The sequence below is a fragment of the Nelumbo nucifera genome, chromosome 1 (assembly GCF_055504915.1).
Source record: "Nelumbo nucifera cultivar China Antique chromosome 1, China Antique-T2T, whole genome shotgun sequence".
Taxonomy (NCBI): domain Eukaryota; kingdom Viridiplantae; phylum Streptophyta; class Magnoliopsida; order Proteales; family Nelumbonaceae; genus Nelumbo; species Nelumbo nucifera.
The window spans coordinates 176,870,912-176,891,099 of NC_142649.1; the positions used below are offsets into that span (position 1 = coordinate 176,870,912).

The 20,188-nt window shown below is 37.7% G+C and overlaps 1 protein-coding gene across 2 annotated transcripts; it reads left to right on the forward strand.

Annotated features, from left to right (window-relative positions):
- Positions 1–6,980: 6,980 nt before the first annotated feature.
- SHM3 (serine hydroxymethyltransferase 3) lies at positions 6,981–19,547 on the forward strand. Of its 2 annotated transcripts, none has more exons than XM_010244773.3 (12): positions 6,981–7,646; positions 8,443–8,695; positions 15,993–16,188; positions 16,310–16,484; positions 16,576–16,693; positions 16,791–16,903; positions 17,025–17,147; positions 17,745–17,849; positions 17,999–18,085; positions 18,221–18,328; positions 18,864–18,936; positions 19,018–19,547. In XM_010244773.3, the coding sequence occupies exons 2-12, from the start codon at positions 8,479–8,481 to the stop codon at positions 19,290–19,292; spliced, it is 1,590 nt and encodes a 529-aa protein (XP_010243075.1). In that variant the 5' UTR covers positions 6,981–7,646; positions 8,443–8,478; the 3' UTR covers positions 19,293–19,547. The 2 variants fall into 2 exon arrangements, with proteins under 2 accessions (XP_010243075.1, XP_010243076.1); XM_010244774.3 differs by having other exon boundaries at positions 7,060–7,646; positions 16,014–16,188.
- The last annotated feature ends 641 nt before the right edge of the window (positions 19,548–20,188 follow it).

The window sequence follows — 20,188 nt, forward strand, 5'->3', positions numbered from 1 at the left end:
TTTTCGTGCCTTAACAAGGAGCGTAGATTTTTTGGTAATCAAAGAACGTAGATAAGTTAAGTGGAAACTTCTTTGGTGCCTAATTGAAGTATAGAACTGCCCCTGCCCCGGATAAGTTTCAATTCGCCCCCTCCCCCACAAAAAAAGAAAAAGGGAAAGAAAATCTTTGATAAATAAACGTATTGGACTGAGCACAGGATGCTTTCGTTAAACGGAAATGGGTGGTGGTCGCTGGTCATTTTCATAATAATCCAGTAGGAAAGATCCCATGCCATGTAATTTTGTAGATGTATGGAGCTAAAATGGCAGGAATGACCTCTCTCATATCTGTATGTTGTGACAGATCTCTTCTCAAAGGCACAAGCTCTATCTGATTTGCTAAATCAATTGGAATGATCCACTCACTACGATGATAAAAAAAAAATGATCCACTCTATTAGCTTTCTTTTCTACTTTGCCTGAAACAGTTATAACACTAACCTGTCTAAACCAATTGGTTAAAGTTGCCCTCACTTCTAGTTATTGCTAAACATTTCTTTTAGGTATAATGCCTTCACTCACTAGCTTTTCTTTTGTGCTATTTGAAATCATCACTATTTCTTTTCTATGGCTTTGTTTGAATCTGTTTCCATTTCACTACATGTTGTAATCACTAATAAAAGGAGGCAGTTATGAGTAAAGATTATTATTTTGGCCTAGAATGTAGAAGAATTTACGAGTTTTCTCTTTCTCCTACATTGCTCGCCTTTAGAAAGATAGATGAACCTGCCTTCTTTTTTAAGAGTTGAAAGTCCTATTTAGCTGTTGAAGAAGACAAGTCACAAGACACTTCACCTAAACATATTTTGTTGAGGGTCAGGACAACAAATAAACTATAAAAATCTGCTATATATTTTAGCAAAAATACTTATAGAAGAATTGATGACCACGAAGGATAAGTATTTAGGTGGACCCATGTTCTTTCATTGTTTTAAAGTTCAAAGTTGGAAGTCTCTTGTCCACAAGGTGCAAAATAAGCTACTTGGCTAGAAAGCAAAAACACTCTCCCAAGCCCGAAGGGTCAATACTCATCAAATCCACTCTTGAGAGCACCCCCATTTACCATATGCAAACCCATTTTCTTATCCAGAAAGACTTATGATTGCACCAATTCCTTTTGGGGAAATTTTTGGTGGGGTGATCGTGATAATAGTAATAAGTTTCACTTGAAGTATTGGAAATTTGTCGAGCCAACTACACTTTGGTGGTTTGGGTTTCTATGATGCAAGTAGGCATAAAATGGCTCATATTCTCAAGCTTTGTTGGAAATTTGTTGAGCCATTTGCACTTTGGGTCCAAGTGATGCAAGCTAAATATGGTCATAATCTCAAAACACTCTAAAGGGCCTCAATGACTTGGGTAAGCTTGTTAAAATGTGCTTATAGGCGATGATTGGGACATTGGCATACACCATGACCCTTGGGTTCCTTTAGGTGGACAACTCTCTTTTCTTAATAGCAATAGGCAATATCATAGGGTGGTTGAACTTATAGACCATACCATTATGAGTTGGAAATCTCACACTCTCTCTTAGTTCATTGATACCAATTCGAGAGTTCTAATTACATCAATCAAACTTCCTCATCCATATTCTCAGGTTTGTGATAGATTGGTTTGGATCCATACCCCCCCCCCCCTAATGGTGGTTATACTACTACGTCGGGCATGAAGTGGCTCAGTCAAGCTGATGCTTCTTCAACTGTTGATATAGTTACCCATGATTGGTTGTGGCAAGGATCAAAATATCGATAAGTCCGATACGTCGGTATGGGCGTAGCGGGTGAATCGATACAGTGTTTCAGGTTTTTTCTTTTTTAATTTTTTTCCACAACCGGTTCAGGGGGGCCTGTTTAGGTCTCCTCTACCTAGGGGTGGATTCTAGTCGAGCCGAGCCGAATAGTACCAGGCTCAAGCTCGGCTCAAGACTGTTCTACAAGGCTCGAGCTCGATTCGAGCCAGAACCTTGAGCTTGAGCTCAGCTCAAGTAAAAAATACATAAGCTCGAGCTCAGTTCGTCTCGAGCTCGATTCTGAGAAAAAATATTTTATAAAAATAATAATTATATATAATTTTTTTATTTTATATTTAAAAATTTGTAATAATTAATAATTATAATATTTTTCTTATATATTATTTTCTATAATTTTATTATATATATTAAATATCAAATATATATATATATATATATAGATATATATATCCGAGCTGGCTTGCGAGCCTCACGAGCCGAGCTCTAATAGGCTCGAGCTCGGCTTGTTTAATAATCGAGCCATTGAATTATGCTCGAACTCGGTTGAAACCGAGCCAAACCGAGCTTTTCACGAGCCAAGCTCGAGCAGCTCGTGAAAAGCTCGACTTGTTGCCACCCCTACCTCTACCCCCTAAACCGGTCAGACCTCCGACATACCCATTGTAAGGGCATATCGGAAGGGTCCCGGAATAATACATATCGGCCGATACGTATCAATACTTTGAACCTTGGGTTGTGGAAACAGTTTTGATGTTATGAAAAACTACCACCTGATATCCGACTATTCCTATGGAAGTGTATCATTTAAATTCTGCCCACCGTGCCATTCTACAGAGGAGATATGCTCATATTGAACCCTGATGCTGTTTATGCTTTGATGATTATGACAACTCTTGAGCACATCTTCCTTTATTGTAACGCGGTCATAGCCATTTGGTTTGGATCCCACCTCAGCACTTGCATTGAACAATTTGGTTCGATATCCATAGTTGATTGGCTTTTCAGTTGGTAGAAGATAGAGGCATCAGGTCGCAGATATATAACTCTTATTCTCCCTTCATGTATGCTGCTATTGTTTTGTTGAATATTTGGTGGTTCCAAAATGAATTATATTTCATCAGGAGAGCTTTGACCCAAACTTAGTGCTTTTTGTTGTAAACCCTTATTATGATCATTTGTTATTTCATATTGAGAGCAACATTATAAGGCATGCTTCTAGGATTTTTTTGCTTTTCGTTAAGTTATTTATCCATGTTCTTTTATTTTCCATGTAAATAAGGCAATGACCATTTTAGCCATAAAAATTCAATATTGAAAAAGACATTTTTGTCCCATTCAAGTGTTGGCAACTTTCCCCCCAAGTGAGAAAGTTATTTATCCACCTAGGAGAAGGGTATCACTTACCCGGGAAAATAAACTTTCCTTATTCTCCACATAAATCTGAAAAAAGAACATGTATTTTTTGGTCAATGAGAATCAAAATTTCATTGACTAACTTTCCTCCCTCTAAAAAGAATGCCCCCTCAATTTAATTCTGACCAGGTGCAACAGTGGAGGAAACCACGTATTGATGGAGTTAAACTAAATATTGACAAGAGTTGTGGGCAACACCAATACAGGCGGTGGCTTTCTTGTTAGAAACCATGTTGGAGCACTTATATTTGCTCGAGCCATTCTAGTTAATTCAATGACATCTTTGGAAGCAGAAGCAATTGCCATGTGGGAGGGCTTGAAATTCATAATTGATATGGGCTTTTCTAGTATATACATCAAAAGTGACTCAGAAGTAATTTGTTCTCTTGAGGAGCTTCAACAGCCTCCTGGTGTATTCATACACAAACCTGTAATTGCAGAAGTATCGTTGCCTGCCTTCCATCTGACATTATTACTCGTATTAGGAGAGAAGCGAATAAAACCGCTCACAGTTTAGCTAAATTTGCCTTTATCTTATGATCATATAATCATACTCAGATGTGGTATTGTATTCTCTCTTTTCTACATCATGTAATTGAAAGTGAGACGATTGATGAATGAATTTAGTATTCGGATTTTTATTGTTAAGTCTATTCTCAGAAATCTTAGTTCTACTGTACAGTTTGGGTAGGTGCCAGTTTGGAATTGATGTCAATTCAAGGTTTTTGTATTTTGAATTCGGATTTCCTTACAAAATTCATCAGCCCTTGCAAGCGCACATATCAGTACTTATCAGGGCGGAGCCAATTATATTGGTGGGTCTCCTGATCCTCTCCCAAACTTTTTGTTAAAATCATTATGTATATTGGTAACAAAGTGGATGCAGGGTAAAAAATGTAATAAAGTGGGTCTTTTTCCTCATTCGGCCACCCTCATCCCAACACTTTAACTAAGATGTAAAGGATTGCTCTTTGATGCTTTTCCAATCCTCAAAATAAAAAAAAAAAAAAAATCTTTTAAAAAAATATGTAATAGATCCAAACTTTTTTAGACTATTTTTCTTTAAACCTTACCTCATTTACTCCTTGTCTCATTTTCTTGTTTAACTTGGCCCCTTCAGTGATACTTATATGTTTTAATTGATTGAAAGATGTTTTCTAGAGAACAGCTTAAAAGGGTTGTGAAGTGGGTGTAAGGATGAATTTTGTGAGGAATTTAAAATTTTCATGAACCGATTAAGCAGTGGGTTCTAATGCTTATTTTTGCTTTGAGCATCAATTATTTCAATCAGGGGCAAAAAAAAAACGAGTCACAAGAGCAACATGAGAGCATAGATAAGTGGCCGGCAACTAGCCACTAACTGCATAGCTACTTGCCCACTTGCATTGACACTGCATGATTGCCTAACAAATAAAAAAAAAAAAATGAAAGATTCCACTATTATGGAGAGAGAAAGGACACTAAGGTGGTCAGTCTTGAGGACCGGAGAGGGACTTCTTCCACCGATTGACTCAAGCCAATACAAATAGATGAAAATCGGAGAGTAATCGAAGGAGGGCTCTGATTGCTCTAATGCTCTATAAAGATCAAGGTTTTTAAAATTGAATCGGAGTCGGGTCTGGTTCTTGGGTCAGGGGTCTGACTGTTCCAATTGAAGAACGGTCTATTTGACAAAAAAATTTAGGGTAAAATATAAAAACCTCTCCTAAAGTTTATGACAATCATAAAAATCTCCCCTTTTAATAAATACCTCTCTTAAAGTTTATGACAATCGTAAAACTCGTTCCTTTTAACAAATACCTCCCCTGAATTTTTGAGAAATTTGACAAAAACCTCCATTCAGTCACTTTCTTAGACAGAAAACGTTAGATTGATGCACTAAATTCTTCTGAATACCCATTCTACCCTTTATAAATTATTTTATATACAAAATTACTGAAATAACCCCATTTTTTACTTGATAAAAATCTCCTTTTAACAATTATCTTCTAATGTTTTCTATCGAATTAAAACATGGTTACTCGGTGATTTTGTATGTAAAATAATTTATAAAAGGGTAGAATGGGTATTTGGAAGAAACCACTACATCAGTCTAACGTTTTCCGTCTGGGAAGGTGACGGAAGAGAGGTTTTTGTCGAGTTAGTATTTGTTAAAATGAAACTAGAGGGGAGATTTTTATGATTGTTAGAAACTTCAGGGGAGGTTTTTATATTTTACCCAGAAAATAAAAAAACGACAAAATTGTTGGACAGTTTGAACGGTTTTGAATAATTTGACAGCCTAGATCTGCAATTTGCTAACCAAATTAACGGTTTTTTTAATAAAATAACAGTTCTAGGATAAAACGAAACTGATCACCTAACTGATTTCCGATTTTTCCAGTCTAACCATCCATTCCAGTTTTGAAAACCATGATAAAAATTGGACATCCACTGAAAATGGGATATCAAATTCTCTTTTTTATATGGGTTATAGCCTTATAGACTATTTCCATAGCATGTAAAAATAGTGGATAAAGATAAAATGAAAAATTGAATAAGGATTATTGTGGGTTTGTAAAAAATTGACCACGTAACGTTAAGGATATTTATTTTATGATAAGAACTCCCTAATAAACTTCGACGAATACCAGATGATTGGTTAATTATCGCATGCTTTTATAATATGGGTTGAAGTTGATTGGTTAACGGTTTTTTAGAATAGCCTTGTTGGTATCACATAGTTGAATTTTTTATTGCAATTAGCAATATGTATGTTCTTTGCATCTAACAATTTTAATATATTTTCAATTTTTTTTTACGAATTCTTTTTTATATTTTTGTGTATAAAAATAAATGTTATTTATCACACTTGTTTTGTTTAATGCAATGAAATATGATATTAGAGATGTGTCTAATTGCTTTTTGTATTTTATTTAATTATGACATAAAGGGTTGATACATTTGATTCAAAAGGTTGAACTGTTGACCTGCCATCAAATAGGAAAACAAATTCATTTTTGACTTGGTTTTAAATTTTGTATTTTATTTCCATCATCAAAAGAAATAGTTATTCTTTATTTATACTTATTTTTATATGATTAATATAAAATTCTAATATATTTGTATATATGTTTTGGTTTTTAAATATATATTTCCAGAAAATATATTCTAAAATATTATATATAATATTTGCACTTTTGAGTTCATGTGCATTGTGCAAGCTTGGGGTTGGTTGAAACCCAAACCAGTCAAAACTGACTCAAACTAACCAGGTCAGGTTTATTTAATAGAGGGTCGGTTTCGACTTGATCCATAGGTAACCCGACCAGGTTGGGTCAGTTGAAAAAACACTAGTAAACCAACCCACCCCGACTCGTGAACAGTCCTATTAAACAATAATCAATATGATTAACAATTTTTAAAAAGTGAAGGCCAACTTGCTCTTGCCTTTGGGTCATAGCCCATAGGTCACTAGTTCAACTATCAAGGTCAAACGAGTCAAACTGCTCTACGTCAACACTAAATGTGTGTATATAAAAATACATATTTTATCAATAAATAGTATAATTATCTTTTACATATATTACAATTATGTTTTACATATATTACATATAATATTTGTATTATATATGTATTATGTTACACTTATTTATGTTTATGAATAATCTCGAGAATATTTCTAGAATTTTTTGATGACAAAACTTACCCTTCTATATTTAAATTTATTGATAAAAAATAAGGGAAAATATGATAGTTGGTTATCGATATTAAATGAATTGAAAATAGGTCATTTTAAGATATTCAATGCATTCAATTCTCTCTCATTAAATCCAACATTTAAGGTATTAATCATCTTCGTCGCCGAATTGCCGATCGCCGTCGCCATCGCTATCGCCGAATTACCGATCACCGTTGCCCATGGAATCTCTCTCGTCGCCGAACTCTCACAATGGTCCTCTCTCTCAGACTCAATCTCTCCGTTACATACCCACCTAAGCTTACACCGATACACTCCAGTTCGTCGGGGATTCGAGTCTGCGACAGGCAATTCATCCCCGTTGGAGTTGGGGATGGAGGGAAATTCTTTTCCGCGCCGGGGATCGAGGACGGGGATGAAGGTTATTTGGGGGTCGGGCTCGGAATCCCCGCCCCGAACCCGCCTCGTTGCCATTCCTCGACAAGGGTTTAAGGGTATTAATATCTTCTTTAGGTTTTACAATCGACCGCGTCCGGTGCCTAATGGTTTGTGGAGGCGTGGGGCTATCTGGTGTCAATCAATCAATAGGTAGGGCCTTTACCATAGTACTACGCCATTACCCATTTAAAATATCTCTCTCTTGGATACTCGTCTCTTTCGTCTTTCGCCGGAAAACCCATTACGCTAGTTCTTAGACCAAGTTTTCAACATCGAAGAAGGCGAAGACGGTCTTTCGCCAGAAACTTCTCTTCCTCCAATAACCGGGTACACTCATCTCTTGCTTCTTCTTCTTCTTTGCGTTGAAACACAGAAACAAGGGTTCTGCCCCTACTTCATCTTTCTTTTTCTTCTGTTCATGAATAAGGAGGGAGCAGGGGTTCCTCCCTATCTCCCTCTCTTTGTGTTCATGTTGTCTGAGAGCTGCTTCTATGCCCGGCAACCTTTTTTATTCTTCTACTGTTGTTGCAGCGTCTGTTTATATTCTTTATTTTATTTTTCTTATTCTCGTTGTCTTGAGTTATTCTGTGGACGCCACAAGAAAATAATATCTTTCCATTGTAGTTTCCATTTATATTTTTCTCAGCACAACTCCACCATCCAAAATGAAGCTCTTTGTGCTTGTTACTAAATTATTGGAATGAAGTTGTTTCAGTTTTATAACAAAATGAACTCCTTTGCAGATTTACCTTGCAACCTGCACGAACCCATTTCAGGTCACAATGGTTTTGGATTAAATACTACGTGAAAACAAAATGATGTTGTTCCATTTAATGTAGCACTCAAACAGGATTGTTTGTCTTTGTTATATCAACACATTAATTTGGTTAAATAGTGGGTGGTTCTTTATTAAGTGGCGTTATATTAGAAACTGTGTAGTATTAATGGACTTGAATGAATGTATGCGATTAAATGTTTTAATATAATACGGTGCTTAGTTGCAGTGGTGAAGGGTGCCTGGTTAGCATCACTACCATTAACTACCCTGTGGAAAATGCATTTTCAGCTCTATTATATGATTATATCATACCCATTATCTCATTTGGCTAATTTGCATATACAGAAAGGCAACAGGTGCATATACAATAAATAAGTGAAGATGCATGCTTGTAACGGAGCTGCAGTAACTGGTGCTGTTCACCAGCCCACTTGGGCTAAAGGCTCGTCTGTTCCTCCCAAGGTGTCTTTTTGTGGTGGATTTACTTACCAGGTTAGATTCAATTCAGCCAAGCCGTGCAAAGCTTCTTATATTCAAGGAAGCTTAGTGACCGGGAAGCCATCATCTTCTGTTTCCGCCCCTTTGTCCGGAATTGGAGGTAGGCATCTTTTTTAATATCTTTTACGGATGTTCATTACTTAGTTTTTTCATATTTGTGTAGTTAGTTTTATATCATATTTTTTCTGGTTAAGTTTGAAGGAAATGTTTTTGTTGCTATCGAGTTGTATGGGTTAAATGTTGCATAGTTGACATTCTAATAATCATGATTGTTAACTAATTCATTAAAGAGTGTTAGGTTTCAACTTAATTATTCAATGGTTATATGTTTCAATCCTTTGAAATATTTTAATGATATATCTATTTGGTGATATTGTGTGAGAAACCTTGATGTGCTATATGTACAACTCCTGTGACAAGCCCCAGTCACTGTTTTTAGATCCCCCCCCCCCCCCAAAAAAAAAAAGAAAAATGAAAAGAAAAGAAAAGAAAGAATGTTAGATATGGAAGTGCTATATGAACCAGTTCTAGAATGTAAATTTTAAAGCTGACTTGCATGAGGAAACTCTATAAAGTTGAACTGAAAAGCCAGCAAATTAAAAAGACGACTTGATATGCTGAATACCTTTAAATCATTGAAGCTCAAAGTAGAAGGAACTGACACTCAGAAAACTGAAATAGATGAATTACTCTGCTCAAAATGGTGCTATGTTTATGGTTGTCAAGATATAAGGGAAAGGCTACGTGACTGATGCGTCTACTTAGACATTGCCTAGGTAATGGATTTTGACAAAAAAAAAATCAAAATTTCTAGGCTGTTTTCTTAATTGAAATAACAAACAACAAGTATCCAAATTTAAAAAGCAACAATGTTTTTCACTAAGCAACAATAAGTTTGACATCATAACTGTTTTCTTTGCCTACGGGATGGTGAATCTGCTGAACATATTCTAATTAACTGCCAGATTACTAGATAGGCTTGGAGCTTCTTTCTAAATATTGTTGGTCTGAGTTTGTCTGCTTCGAAGTGTATCTCAGACTTTATTTGGCAATGACAAAGCTTTGGTTTTAGCAAGAGAGGAAAAAGCTTACTGGGATAATTCATGCTGTTTTGTGGGGTGTTTGGGAAGAAAGAAAGAGTTGAATCTTTGAGAAAAAGAACAGAACTACTGAAAACTTGATTGCCCATAGGCCATATCTTCTTTTATTGTAACTTGTGTAGTGTGAATGCTGAAATCTTCAAAGGAACTTCCTTAAATGACTTACTGAGGAATGTAACCAATTTGCTCTACTCTTCTCCTTGCACTATGACAGTCCTGTTGGTTTATCCCTCCACCCAAGAGAGGGATTGGTCGGCATCGGTGGTGTGATCAAGGAGAAGGTTGGTAAAATCTGCCAGGCCTTCAGTGGTCCAATAGGGACAGCAAATTCTACTAAGGCCAAATTCCTGTCAGCCCTTACAGGGATTCAAATTGCTAAAGTCTTGGGCCTTACATGCTTAGCCATTGAAGGTGACTTGGCAAACACAATCAACTAGTTTGGGGAGAAAGATGGGGGCCCTTGGAAGCTGGCCCATTATCTGGCCGAGGTCAGAGACCTTTTGACTGGTATGGATGCAAAGCTCACCTGGATTCCAAGAGAACAGGACTCACTTGCAGAGAGCCTTGCAAAATCCTGGACCATTATAGTGATTCTACTCTTCCTTTGTAACTGAGTTAGTCTTCTTTATTTTCTGTTCTGTACATCTCCTCATATGCCTCTTCTGACATATTGAATATGGTGATCAATTTCGTACCTATCTACAAGGAAGGAAGTCAGGTTGCTGACCAATTTTACCTAATCTTGGACATGAAGTCAGGAAATGATTCATACAGTGTTAAACCTTGTCAAACAATAAATGATGTTTAGGGTTGTTCTACCCCATTTAGTCTCCTAATTTTCCTCATGTACCATATAATTTAGTACCTAGACTCTAAATCATCAAATCTCTAGCAAGAAATACTATATCAACTTAAGAAAACATCATGTAAAGAAAGAAAAATAAAGACTAAAAGTTAATTAAAGAAAGAAAAATAAAGACTAAAAGTTAATTAAAGAAAGAAAGATGGCCAAGAAAGTAGTTCAGAATCATATTTTGAAGGCTCCTCAAGTATTGGAAGTGTGGAACTTAAAAAAAACAAATCACTTAGTGTTGATGAGAGCTTACACACCGAGCTGTTATTTTGAAAAATGATGACTTGGAACTTACAGACTTAGCACAGAAGAAGCCCTCTCAAATTCTCTCTTTACCTAAGGAAATGGAGATTACCGCAACTATTATAAAGAAGAGGTAGGGGATACCGGTTCCCAAATATGCTCCCAATTCACTAGGACAGCCCAGCAATGATAGAAGACTAGAGGAATAAGACACATCTCGGTCACCGATCACAGAGTGATCAGTCAAGGGACAACTCCTAAGGGCAGATTCTTATGCAAGGACTAAAACAACATTCGTTGAACACAATGGGAACCCACAGTCACCTCTTTTGGAAGGATTAGCCGTGACTTTGCCCCCTCGTGTTGTTTCTCCAGCGTCATTGCCCACTTCTCACAACCTTTTTTATAATTTTGTCAATTCGTTTTTTTGGTACTGATGTGGGTTCTATGCCTAGAACAGGTACCTTTGCAGCTCAACTTGAAGCAGCAGCCATGGATGGAGAGTATTTAATTGGGGATAGGGAGGGCAAAGAACAAGAGGAAGAGGTGTGGAAAAGAAAATTCTAGGAAGAGGAGTTAGAGAAGATTTGGGATCGGATCTGTATGTATTTGGAGGAGTACAAGAAAAAAGAGGAAGCAGTAAGAAAGTATGAAGCTCAAGAAGGTCCAGTAAAGACAGGGGGTTCAAAGTAGCAAAAAAGTTGGAAACGAATCAATCTTGGAAAAGCTACAGAAGGAGGAATTAGAGAGGATTTGGGGTTAGATTTGTGCTCTCCTTGAGGAGTATAGGCAAATAGAGGAAACTTTGGAGGAAAGCCAAGGAATTTTGGAGAGGCGAAACATAACAAAAGCAGACTTAAGCAGATTTGGAACAATTAACAACCGAAGGAAGAAAAAAAGATTAGAGGTGGAAAGTTTGATATCAGATATAGATTTGGAATATAGTGGAAGAGGGGAGAGAAGGAAAGCCTCCAAGTAGGGGCCTGATCTTAAAGGGGGATGCCAAATCTTTTATCTCCATGAAAATCATCAGTTGGAATGTGAGGGGGCTGGGGAGTGCTAGGAAAAGAAGGCTAATTAAGGACCTCATTAATTAGTTGAAATAGCTGAAATTGATAGAAGATGGGCAAGGAGCATATGGAAATCTAGAGGAATAAGTTGGGTTTCAGCACCTTCTTGGGGGGCTTCGGGAGGTAATTGCCACTTTTTGAAGAGATGATGCTATGGAGGTATTGGAGGAGCTATTAGGTAATTTTTCAATGTTGTTAAAATTCAGGATGGTAGAGGATGGGTTTACTTGGGCACTAACTAATGTGTATGGACCAAGCAATTACAAAGAAAGGAATGAATTTTGGGAAGAACTTTATGGGTTCAAGGGCTTTGGGATGGTCCATGTCCAAATTAAATAGGTTCCTTTTCAATGAAAGCTGGGAAAACAAGTGTGTGGATTTAATAACAAGAGCTCTATCTAGAGTTACATCTGATCATTGCCCCATTGGCTTAGGATAGGAGACTTTTAGGCAAGGATCCCAACCCTTTAGGTTTGAGAACATGTGGCTGACTCACCTGGATTTCGTGAAGAAGGTTGAAGAATGATGGAGAGAAGATCTAAGGGGGGTGAAGTGGTAAGGGGTAAGATTTCACAAAACACTAAAAAGATTGAGAGCACATGTGAAGGATTGGAATAGGGAGCATTTTGGGAAAATAGAAGAAATGAAATTCTCTTTGATGACCCAAATAGAAGAATTGGATGCGAAGGAATCGCAAAGAGCCATAAACGCTGGGGAAAGATATCGGAGATGGAAACTGAAAAGAGAGTTAGATGAAGTCATTTTGAGAGAAGAAATTTCTTGGAGGCAGCAGTCTAGATGTAAGTGGCTCAAAGAAGGAGATGGGAACACTAAATTTTTTCATGAACTAGCCAATGGAAGGAGAAGGAAAAACCTAGTATCCAAACTGGAAGTTGATGGATTAGTCCTTGATTCTCAAGGGGGGATAACCAACTGTTTTGTTTACCATTTCAAATCCATCTTAAGGAGACCACTGGGACCTAGAGTGGAGTTGGAAGGTGTGACTTGGTAGAAAGGCTTCCAGAAGAGAGTAGAAGTTGGTTGGAAAGGAATTTTGAGGAAGAAATTAGACATATTGTTCTCTCCATAAACAGATCTAAAGCACTAGAGCTGGGCGGATTTATAATGGCTTTCTTTCAAGATTATTGGGACATAGTCAAAGAAGATTTGATTGATGTTTTCAAGGAATTTGAGGATAATTTAGTGATTAACCATGGAATTAATGCTACATTTTTAGCTTTAATTCCCAAGAAGAAAGAGGCCAAGCATCCAAAGGACTTTAGACCTATTAGTTTGGTGACTAGTGTATACAAGATTGTTGATAAGGTCTTTTCTTTGAGGATAAAAAATGTGCTTCATTGTCTTATTAGCCAAGCCCAAGGAGCTTTTGTTCAGGGGAGACATAGTAGATCGGATTCTAATAGCAAATGAATGTGTGGAGGAGATCGAGTCGTCAAGGTTACGTTTGTAAACTAGATCTTGAAAAGGCCTATGACCTAGTGGATTGGGGTTTCTTATTACTCGTGCCAAGGAAGTGTGGGTTTGGGGATAGATGGTGCAAATGGATAAATGGTTGCCTTTCCTCTTGCCATTACTCCATCCTAGTCAATGGGGTAGTTAATGGTTTTTTTCCCAGCTAGTAGGGGTTTGAGACAAGGTGATCCCATGTCACCTTTCCTATTCACTCTCCTCTTGGAAGTGGATATGGCCGAGTCTTTAAGAGGGTGGAGAATAGGTAGAGATAGAGTTTTAGTTACCCATCTTCAATTTGTAGATGACATAATAATCTTTTTGTGAATGTTGTGATCTAATGGAGGTAAGGAATCTAAAGGATTTAATAATTCACTTTGAGAGGGCCTCAAATTTGAAGATAAATTTTGAGAAGAGCTGTGTTGTGGGAATAAATTTGAACAGAGAGGAGATGGAGTCTATAGCAACCTCTTTAGAATGCACTTGGTCTCAGTGGTGGGTAGAGTTACTTTGATGAGGGACTTCTTATGGGAACCTAGGGAAGAGAAAAAATATCACTTGATTAGGTGGGAGGTGGTGAGTTGAAGCAAAAAAGGAAGCCTAGGCTTAGGGAATGTAGTGAATAAGAATGAAGCTCTTTTAGGTAAGTGGCTTTGGAGGTGGCCCCTGGAGAGGGAGAGGTTGTAGCATGAAGTAGTGAAGAGTATCCATGGCTGTTTTGAATCAGGTTGGGACGCAGGGGTATCCCGAAGGGCTTTGCTCACAACACCCTGGAAGACTATTTCTAGCATTCTCCCCAAATTCCTTAGGTTTGTAAGGTATGATGTTTGTTTTGGAAACTTCGTTCTCTTTTGGGAAGATTTTTGGGTGAGCACTCAACCCCTAAAAAACCGTTTCCTTTCTCTCTATTCCATCTCTCTCTTTAAAAAGAAACCCATTTCATGGTTCCTTTCCCCCTTGGTGTTCTCCCTTTGGCTTTAAATTGGGATTTTGGGTTTCGAAGAGGATTAAGGGATGAAGAATTTTCTTGTGTTTCAATGCTCTTATTGCTTCTAGACTCGATGTGTTTGGACCCCCTAACCCGTATAAAAAGGTTTGATCTCTAACCATCTTTGGCTCCTTCACTTGTGCATCTTTCTTTAAATCCCTTTGCTCCAACCCCCTAAAATAGCAGTGTTCTGTTGGGAAGCCTATTATGGTAAGATCAATACTGTGGAAAATTTGCAAAAGAAGAAACCTTATGTGTTTGTCCCCAAATTGGTGCTTTATGTGTAAAGTGAAGGGTGAGGACTGTAACCATTTGTTGATATCATGCTCTTTTGCTGCCAATAGTTGGAACTGGGTTCCATTATTTGGGAGGAGAGAAATGCTAGAATATTTCAAGAAAAAGAAAGAAGTCTTGCTGAAATCAAGGAGTGCATAATGACAAAGACAGCCTCGTGGCTGAAATCTTCACACTTGTTGGCGGGTTACCCCTTTGATGACTTGAGGAGAAATTTGGCAGCAGTGGCTTCTATAGTCTCCACAAAGAACAAACCACAAGTTGAACGGAAACCCCCATTGGATGGAGTGGTAAAATTGAATTTTGATGGTAGCTGATAAGGTAACCTAGGCCCATCCGGAATAGGAGGGATTCTGAGAGACAAAGACAGCAGCATGTTGTCTTTATTTTCAGGATCAGTGGTGTTGGTGATTCTATAAGGGCCGAGATACTAGCAGTGGTACAAGGTATATAGATGGCCAGTCAACTTGGAGTGAACAATTTGATAGTAGAAACAGCTTGTTGGCACTACATGGATCCGTTAAAGAAAGTTAAATGGCTGACAATAAATATGACAGTTAGGGTTCAGTTGGTCAGTAGATCAGCAAATGCAATGGCTGATTCTTTGGTCAAGCAAGGGGTATCGAGGGGAGATCTGTTTTGGGCTACCTTGTAATTGTGTTTCTGGCTTGTGTATGTTTAGTGTTTATGTTTCAGTCCTTGGGGGGGAGGTAACACCTCGTGCCTCCTCCTAGGCTGACTGTACTTTCTTTATTTGAATTAATAAAACTACTCACTTATCAAAAAAAAAAAAAAGAAAGATGGCCCAGGAATGAACTAGTAATTCTTATACAGTCTTGAGTGTCATGATCAAATATCTATAGGGGAAAATAGTACCCATGGAAATTCTTCTTATGAGTTATTGATAAAAAAAGTACCCATGGAAATGGAAATATGCCATGAAAATATTAGGAAATTTGTGGACATTTTAAACCATGGTCAAAGTAGATATATCCGTGTTTGGATGCTTTCTATCTTTGGCACCTCATCCTAAAAGTGTTTAGGAGGGTAAGGTTTTCTTATTCTTTTTATGTCACTAATCAATAATCTTTGACCCCTCTTTGCTTCTTGATGTATAGTTATTCTGTTCTTGGTTCATAATAATAATTGTTAGTCAAATTTGCATAATTATTTACTGGTTTATATCTAGTAGTTTGGAAGTAGTCAATAGTCAGTACTACTGTACTAGTAGTTTGCAGTTGCAATATGAAATAAGTATTGGCTTTGTATGTGTATAAAATTAATAACTGATGATTCGTTTGTTTTATTTACAATGATGACTGTTACCACTAATTAAGAATGGGCTACTCTTACATGTAATTATATGGTATGTTACCTAGGTAATGGAAGTAGTTTTGTAGACTCTGGCTTGACTGAAGCGGATCCTGAAGTGCGTGCAATAATTGACAAGGAAAAACAACGGCAATTTAAAAGTTTAGAACTCATTGCTTCCGAAAATTTTACATCCCGAGCAGTGATGGAAGCTGTTGGTTCTTGCCTTACAAACAAGTACTCTGAAGGCCTGCCTGGTAAAAGGTAAACCTTTCCAATGAACTGTTTGTTTGACATTGTTGTTTTCTATTTCTTCTTTTTTGGCCATTTCTTTCCTTTTTTTAATGCTGGTATGCTCTTAATAATCAATATGAATATTTCTTAGGTATTATGGTGGCAATGAATACATTGATGAGTTAGAGTCTCTCTGCCAACAAAGGGCTTTATCAGCATTTCACTTAGATGGGGAAAAATGGGGTGTAAATGTTCAGCCTTTGTCTGGATCTCCTGCTAATTTTGAGGTCTACACCGCACTTCTTAGTCCACATGACCGAATAATGGTAAGTTAACCCTTATTACTCTATATTGATACACAGACACATTTTATTTTTTTGCACGGGAACCATATTAATTTGTATACATGACTGCTAGGGGTTGGACCTACCACATGGGGGGCACTTATCTCATGGGTTCATGACTCCTAAAAGGCGGGTATCAGGCACATCGATTTATTTTGAGTCCATGCCTTACCGGCTTGATGAATCTACGGGTGTGCATTTGTTTCTTTAGATCCTCTGAATATAAGTTAAGCAATCCATTAAGATTGTTTTGCATTGGTTGTTTATTTTAAGTTTGTTTACAAGCAGGCCTTGTTGATTATGATATGCTTGAGAAAACAGCTATTCTATTTCGGCCAAAGCTCATTATTGCTGGTGCTAGTGCATATCCACGAGATTTTGATTATCCTCGTATGAGGAAGGTATGGGTCAAATGTAGTTTTTCTGGTTGTAAATTGGTACTCTTCTATGTTAAGATTTCATGGTTCCCTCTCTCATGAATCTTCACATCTAAATCATTGTCATTTGCTTTTACTTTGGAAGATAGCAGATGCTGTTGGTGCTTTTCTCATGATGGATATGGCTCACATAAGTGGACTTGTTGCCGCTTCTGTGGTTGGTAACCCTTTTGAATATTGTGATGTTGTAACTACGACGACACACAAGGTATGCATCTAGCCATTCATTTATTTGTTGTGAATGGTTCACCAAAATGCTACATTTACATAGGCCCTTTTATTGTGAATGGTTCTTCACTCTGTGAATGTGTATTTTGAAAGTCTCTACATGAAGTTGATGCCTTTTCATTTTACCTTCCATGGTTTAGCATACATCTGATATGATGCTTTTCAGGATGGGTAATGTTTATGTGAAATCGTAAGCAATAAAATATGTTAAATCTCTTGATCCTCATCATCCCTACCAAAAGCTTGGGGCAACTTCTCTGATTTCCTTCTAATGGGAACTCCATAAGTCCATAGTCAACAAAAAAATTAAGTCCCCAGTATTATCTTCTGCTTTACACCACTAGCCCAATCTACAACTGAGATTAACTTCAGATTCTGTGTTAAGCTTGAGCCATTATTTTGTATCCATTTTTACAGTCATGTGTTTGCTTCATGTTCTGAGATTGCAATATGAGGTACTCTACACTTGAAAGTTGTATTTTGAAGTTTATCAATTTTCTGGATGAAGTTTTATCTGTTCTCTTCACTTTGCTCTATAATGCTGTATGACCTATTAAATCAAGAGAATTCATTTCAGTCCCTACGAGGGCCCAGAGGAGGCATGATCTTCTTCAGGAAGGATCCTGTTCTTGGAGTTGACTTAGAATCTGCCATTAATAATGCTGTTTTCCCAGGTTTACAGGTATGTTAGGGTAGAAAGTGTAGGGACTCTGTCTGTGATATCACATTTGAATTAGCTTCATTTTTCATTATTTAGATTTTCATTCACTTCCATTAAAGTTCTAATGCCCTAAACTGATTGAAATGCAATGCAATGAATTTTCTTCACAGGGAGGTCCTCATAACCACACCATTGGTGGTTTGGCAGTGTGTTTGAAGTATGCTCAATCTCCCGATTTTAAAGCTTATCAGGAACAGGTATCTCACTTTCTTTGCATCTTGAAGAGAATCACCTAGATATTTCTCAGTCCTCCAGCTAAACTTATTTGTTTTTCCCAATTGAAGCTTCTTTAGATATCTTATCTTAAAAGAGCGTGGTGACCGTCTTTGCAGGTGGTATCTAACTGTAAAGCTCTAGCAAGCCGATTAATTGAATTGGGATACAAGCTGGTTTCTGGTGGGAGTGACAATCATCTGATTCTGGTGGATCTCAGACCACTGGTAAAGTTATCAGTATTATCTACTCGTTCTTGTACATCTAAAACACAACTAAATCTCTACATGTTTGCAGCATTCTAGTGCAGAAAGTTCGCAGTTTCAAACCTCTCCCCCTGCAAATTAAATTTGTGACACTTTTTTTGGCAATAGTACCACAATTTATACATGGGTGACCTTTTAGAGAGCTTGATATCATGATTGTTTGCTTTGACACATACCCCCAACCAAAAAAAAAGGATCTGGATACAACGATACATAGAGTTGGGTTTCCCAGAGCTTTTACTTTTGAACAGGAATGAGTAGTATGCAATAATGCAATGTCACCTTGGCGTACATGCGGACCAGATGTACCTCTATTTAATACAATACATTACTTTTTCAGGAGTGCAATGTCACCAAGATCGTATGAAAAATCAATAATCTTTGTTTTTTCTTGCATTCCCAAGATCTTGCCCATAGGCAAAGAATCAAAATGTGGTCCAAAAATCATTTTTCTTGTAAGCATTTTTTAGTGAATAAATACTGTTTCATACTACAGGGTATTGACGGTGCTAGAGTTGAAAAAATATTAGACTTGGCTGCCATAACTCTTAACAAGAACTCAGTGCCTGGTAACTCTCTCTCTCTCTCTCTCTGTTTGTGTGTGTTGTGCGACTCTACTTATATTTGCTTTCTAATTTTGGATTACCAAGGTGATAAGAGCGCACTGGTCCCTGGTGGCATTCGCATTGGTACACCTGCTATGACTACTAGAGGATTCACAGAGAAGGAATTCTTGGCAACTGCAGACTTTATCCATGAAGGAGTGCAGATCGCATTTGAAGCAAAACGTTCTGTGACAGGGTCAAAGCTTCAGGATTTCCTGAAGTTTGTTAGCTCTCCAGGTTTCTTGCTGAAGGACCGTGTGTTGGATTTACAAAGGAGAGTTGAATCTATGAGCACCCAATTTCCTCTGCCTGGACTATAAATCATATTTCCCTTTATGTCGTCTTTCTTTGGAAGCCCAGGTTTTAAAGAATCCCCATTGATTCTCAGGTTGCAAATGGCTCTGTTGAATTCGAAAGGTTACCTCTGATCAAAACATGTGTATTATGTGATGTGATGTAAAAACCGTAAATTGTCCAGGTGGCACAGAATGATAAGTTGGTACTCCTTTCAATTGAACTTTTGTGGGAGATCTTTGAAAAACACTAATTTGTGCAATTTACCTACTTTATCAAAATTAAGGACTTGTTTGTATTTCTGAAAGGGATTATAGCAGTTAAGGGCAAATTTTGGCCCTTAATATCAATAAAAGTAATATATTTAAAAAAAATAAAAAATAGGTTAACTTTTTAAAAATAATATCAGTTAAGGACAAAACACTGTTCATCTTCTTCCTCTTGCAATCTATTCACCGGTGTCGTCGTCGCCTCCAGCAATGCCTCTGCCTATTCTGCTTCCACCTCTGGCAACGTTGTTGGAGGTGGGCAGAGGCAGGCGGTGGCGGCGGTGCTGGTGGTCATTCTTTTTCCCAATGCCGCTACTTCTGCCCACTTCCGCCTTTGTCTCTGATAATATTGCCAGAGGTGGGCAGAGACAGACGGCGGCAGTGTTGGTGGTCATTCCTCTACCCTATGCCACCACTTCCGCCCACCAGCATTGTTGTTGCCTCTACCTCCATCCACCTCTGGTAATGTTGCTGGAGATGGAGGTGGAGATGGGCGGTAGTGGCAGCATTGGGCAGAGGAATGACCACCAGTGCCGCCTCTGCCTCTTTCCACCTCCGGCAATATTGTCAGAGGCAGCGGCGGTCAATAGATTGCAAGAGGAAGATGATGAACATTGTTTTTATCCTTGACTGATATTATTTTTAAGGAAAAA

Excerpts from the sequence above, each read along its gene's own strand:
- SHM3 (XM_010244773.3), top strand. The coding sequence starts at position 8,479 with ATGCATGCTTGTAACGGAGCTGCAGTAACTGGTGCTGTTCACCAGCCC. Across the intron at positions 16,904-17,024 it reads ATTATCCTCGTATGAGGAAG|ATAGCAGATGCTGTTGGTGC; the intron begins GTATGGGTCAAA and ends TTACTTTGGAAG. Across the intron at positions 18,937-19,017 it reads TAACAAGAACTCAGTGCCTG|GTGATAAGAGCGCACTGGTC; the intron begins GTAACTCTCTCT and ends TGGATTACCAAG.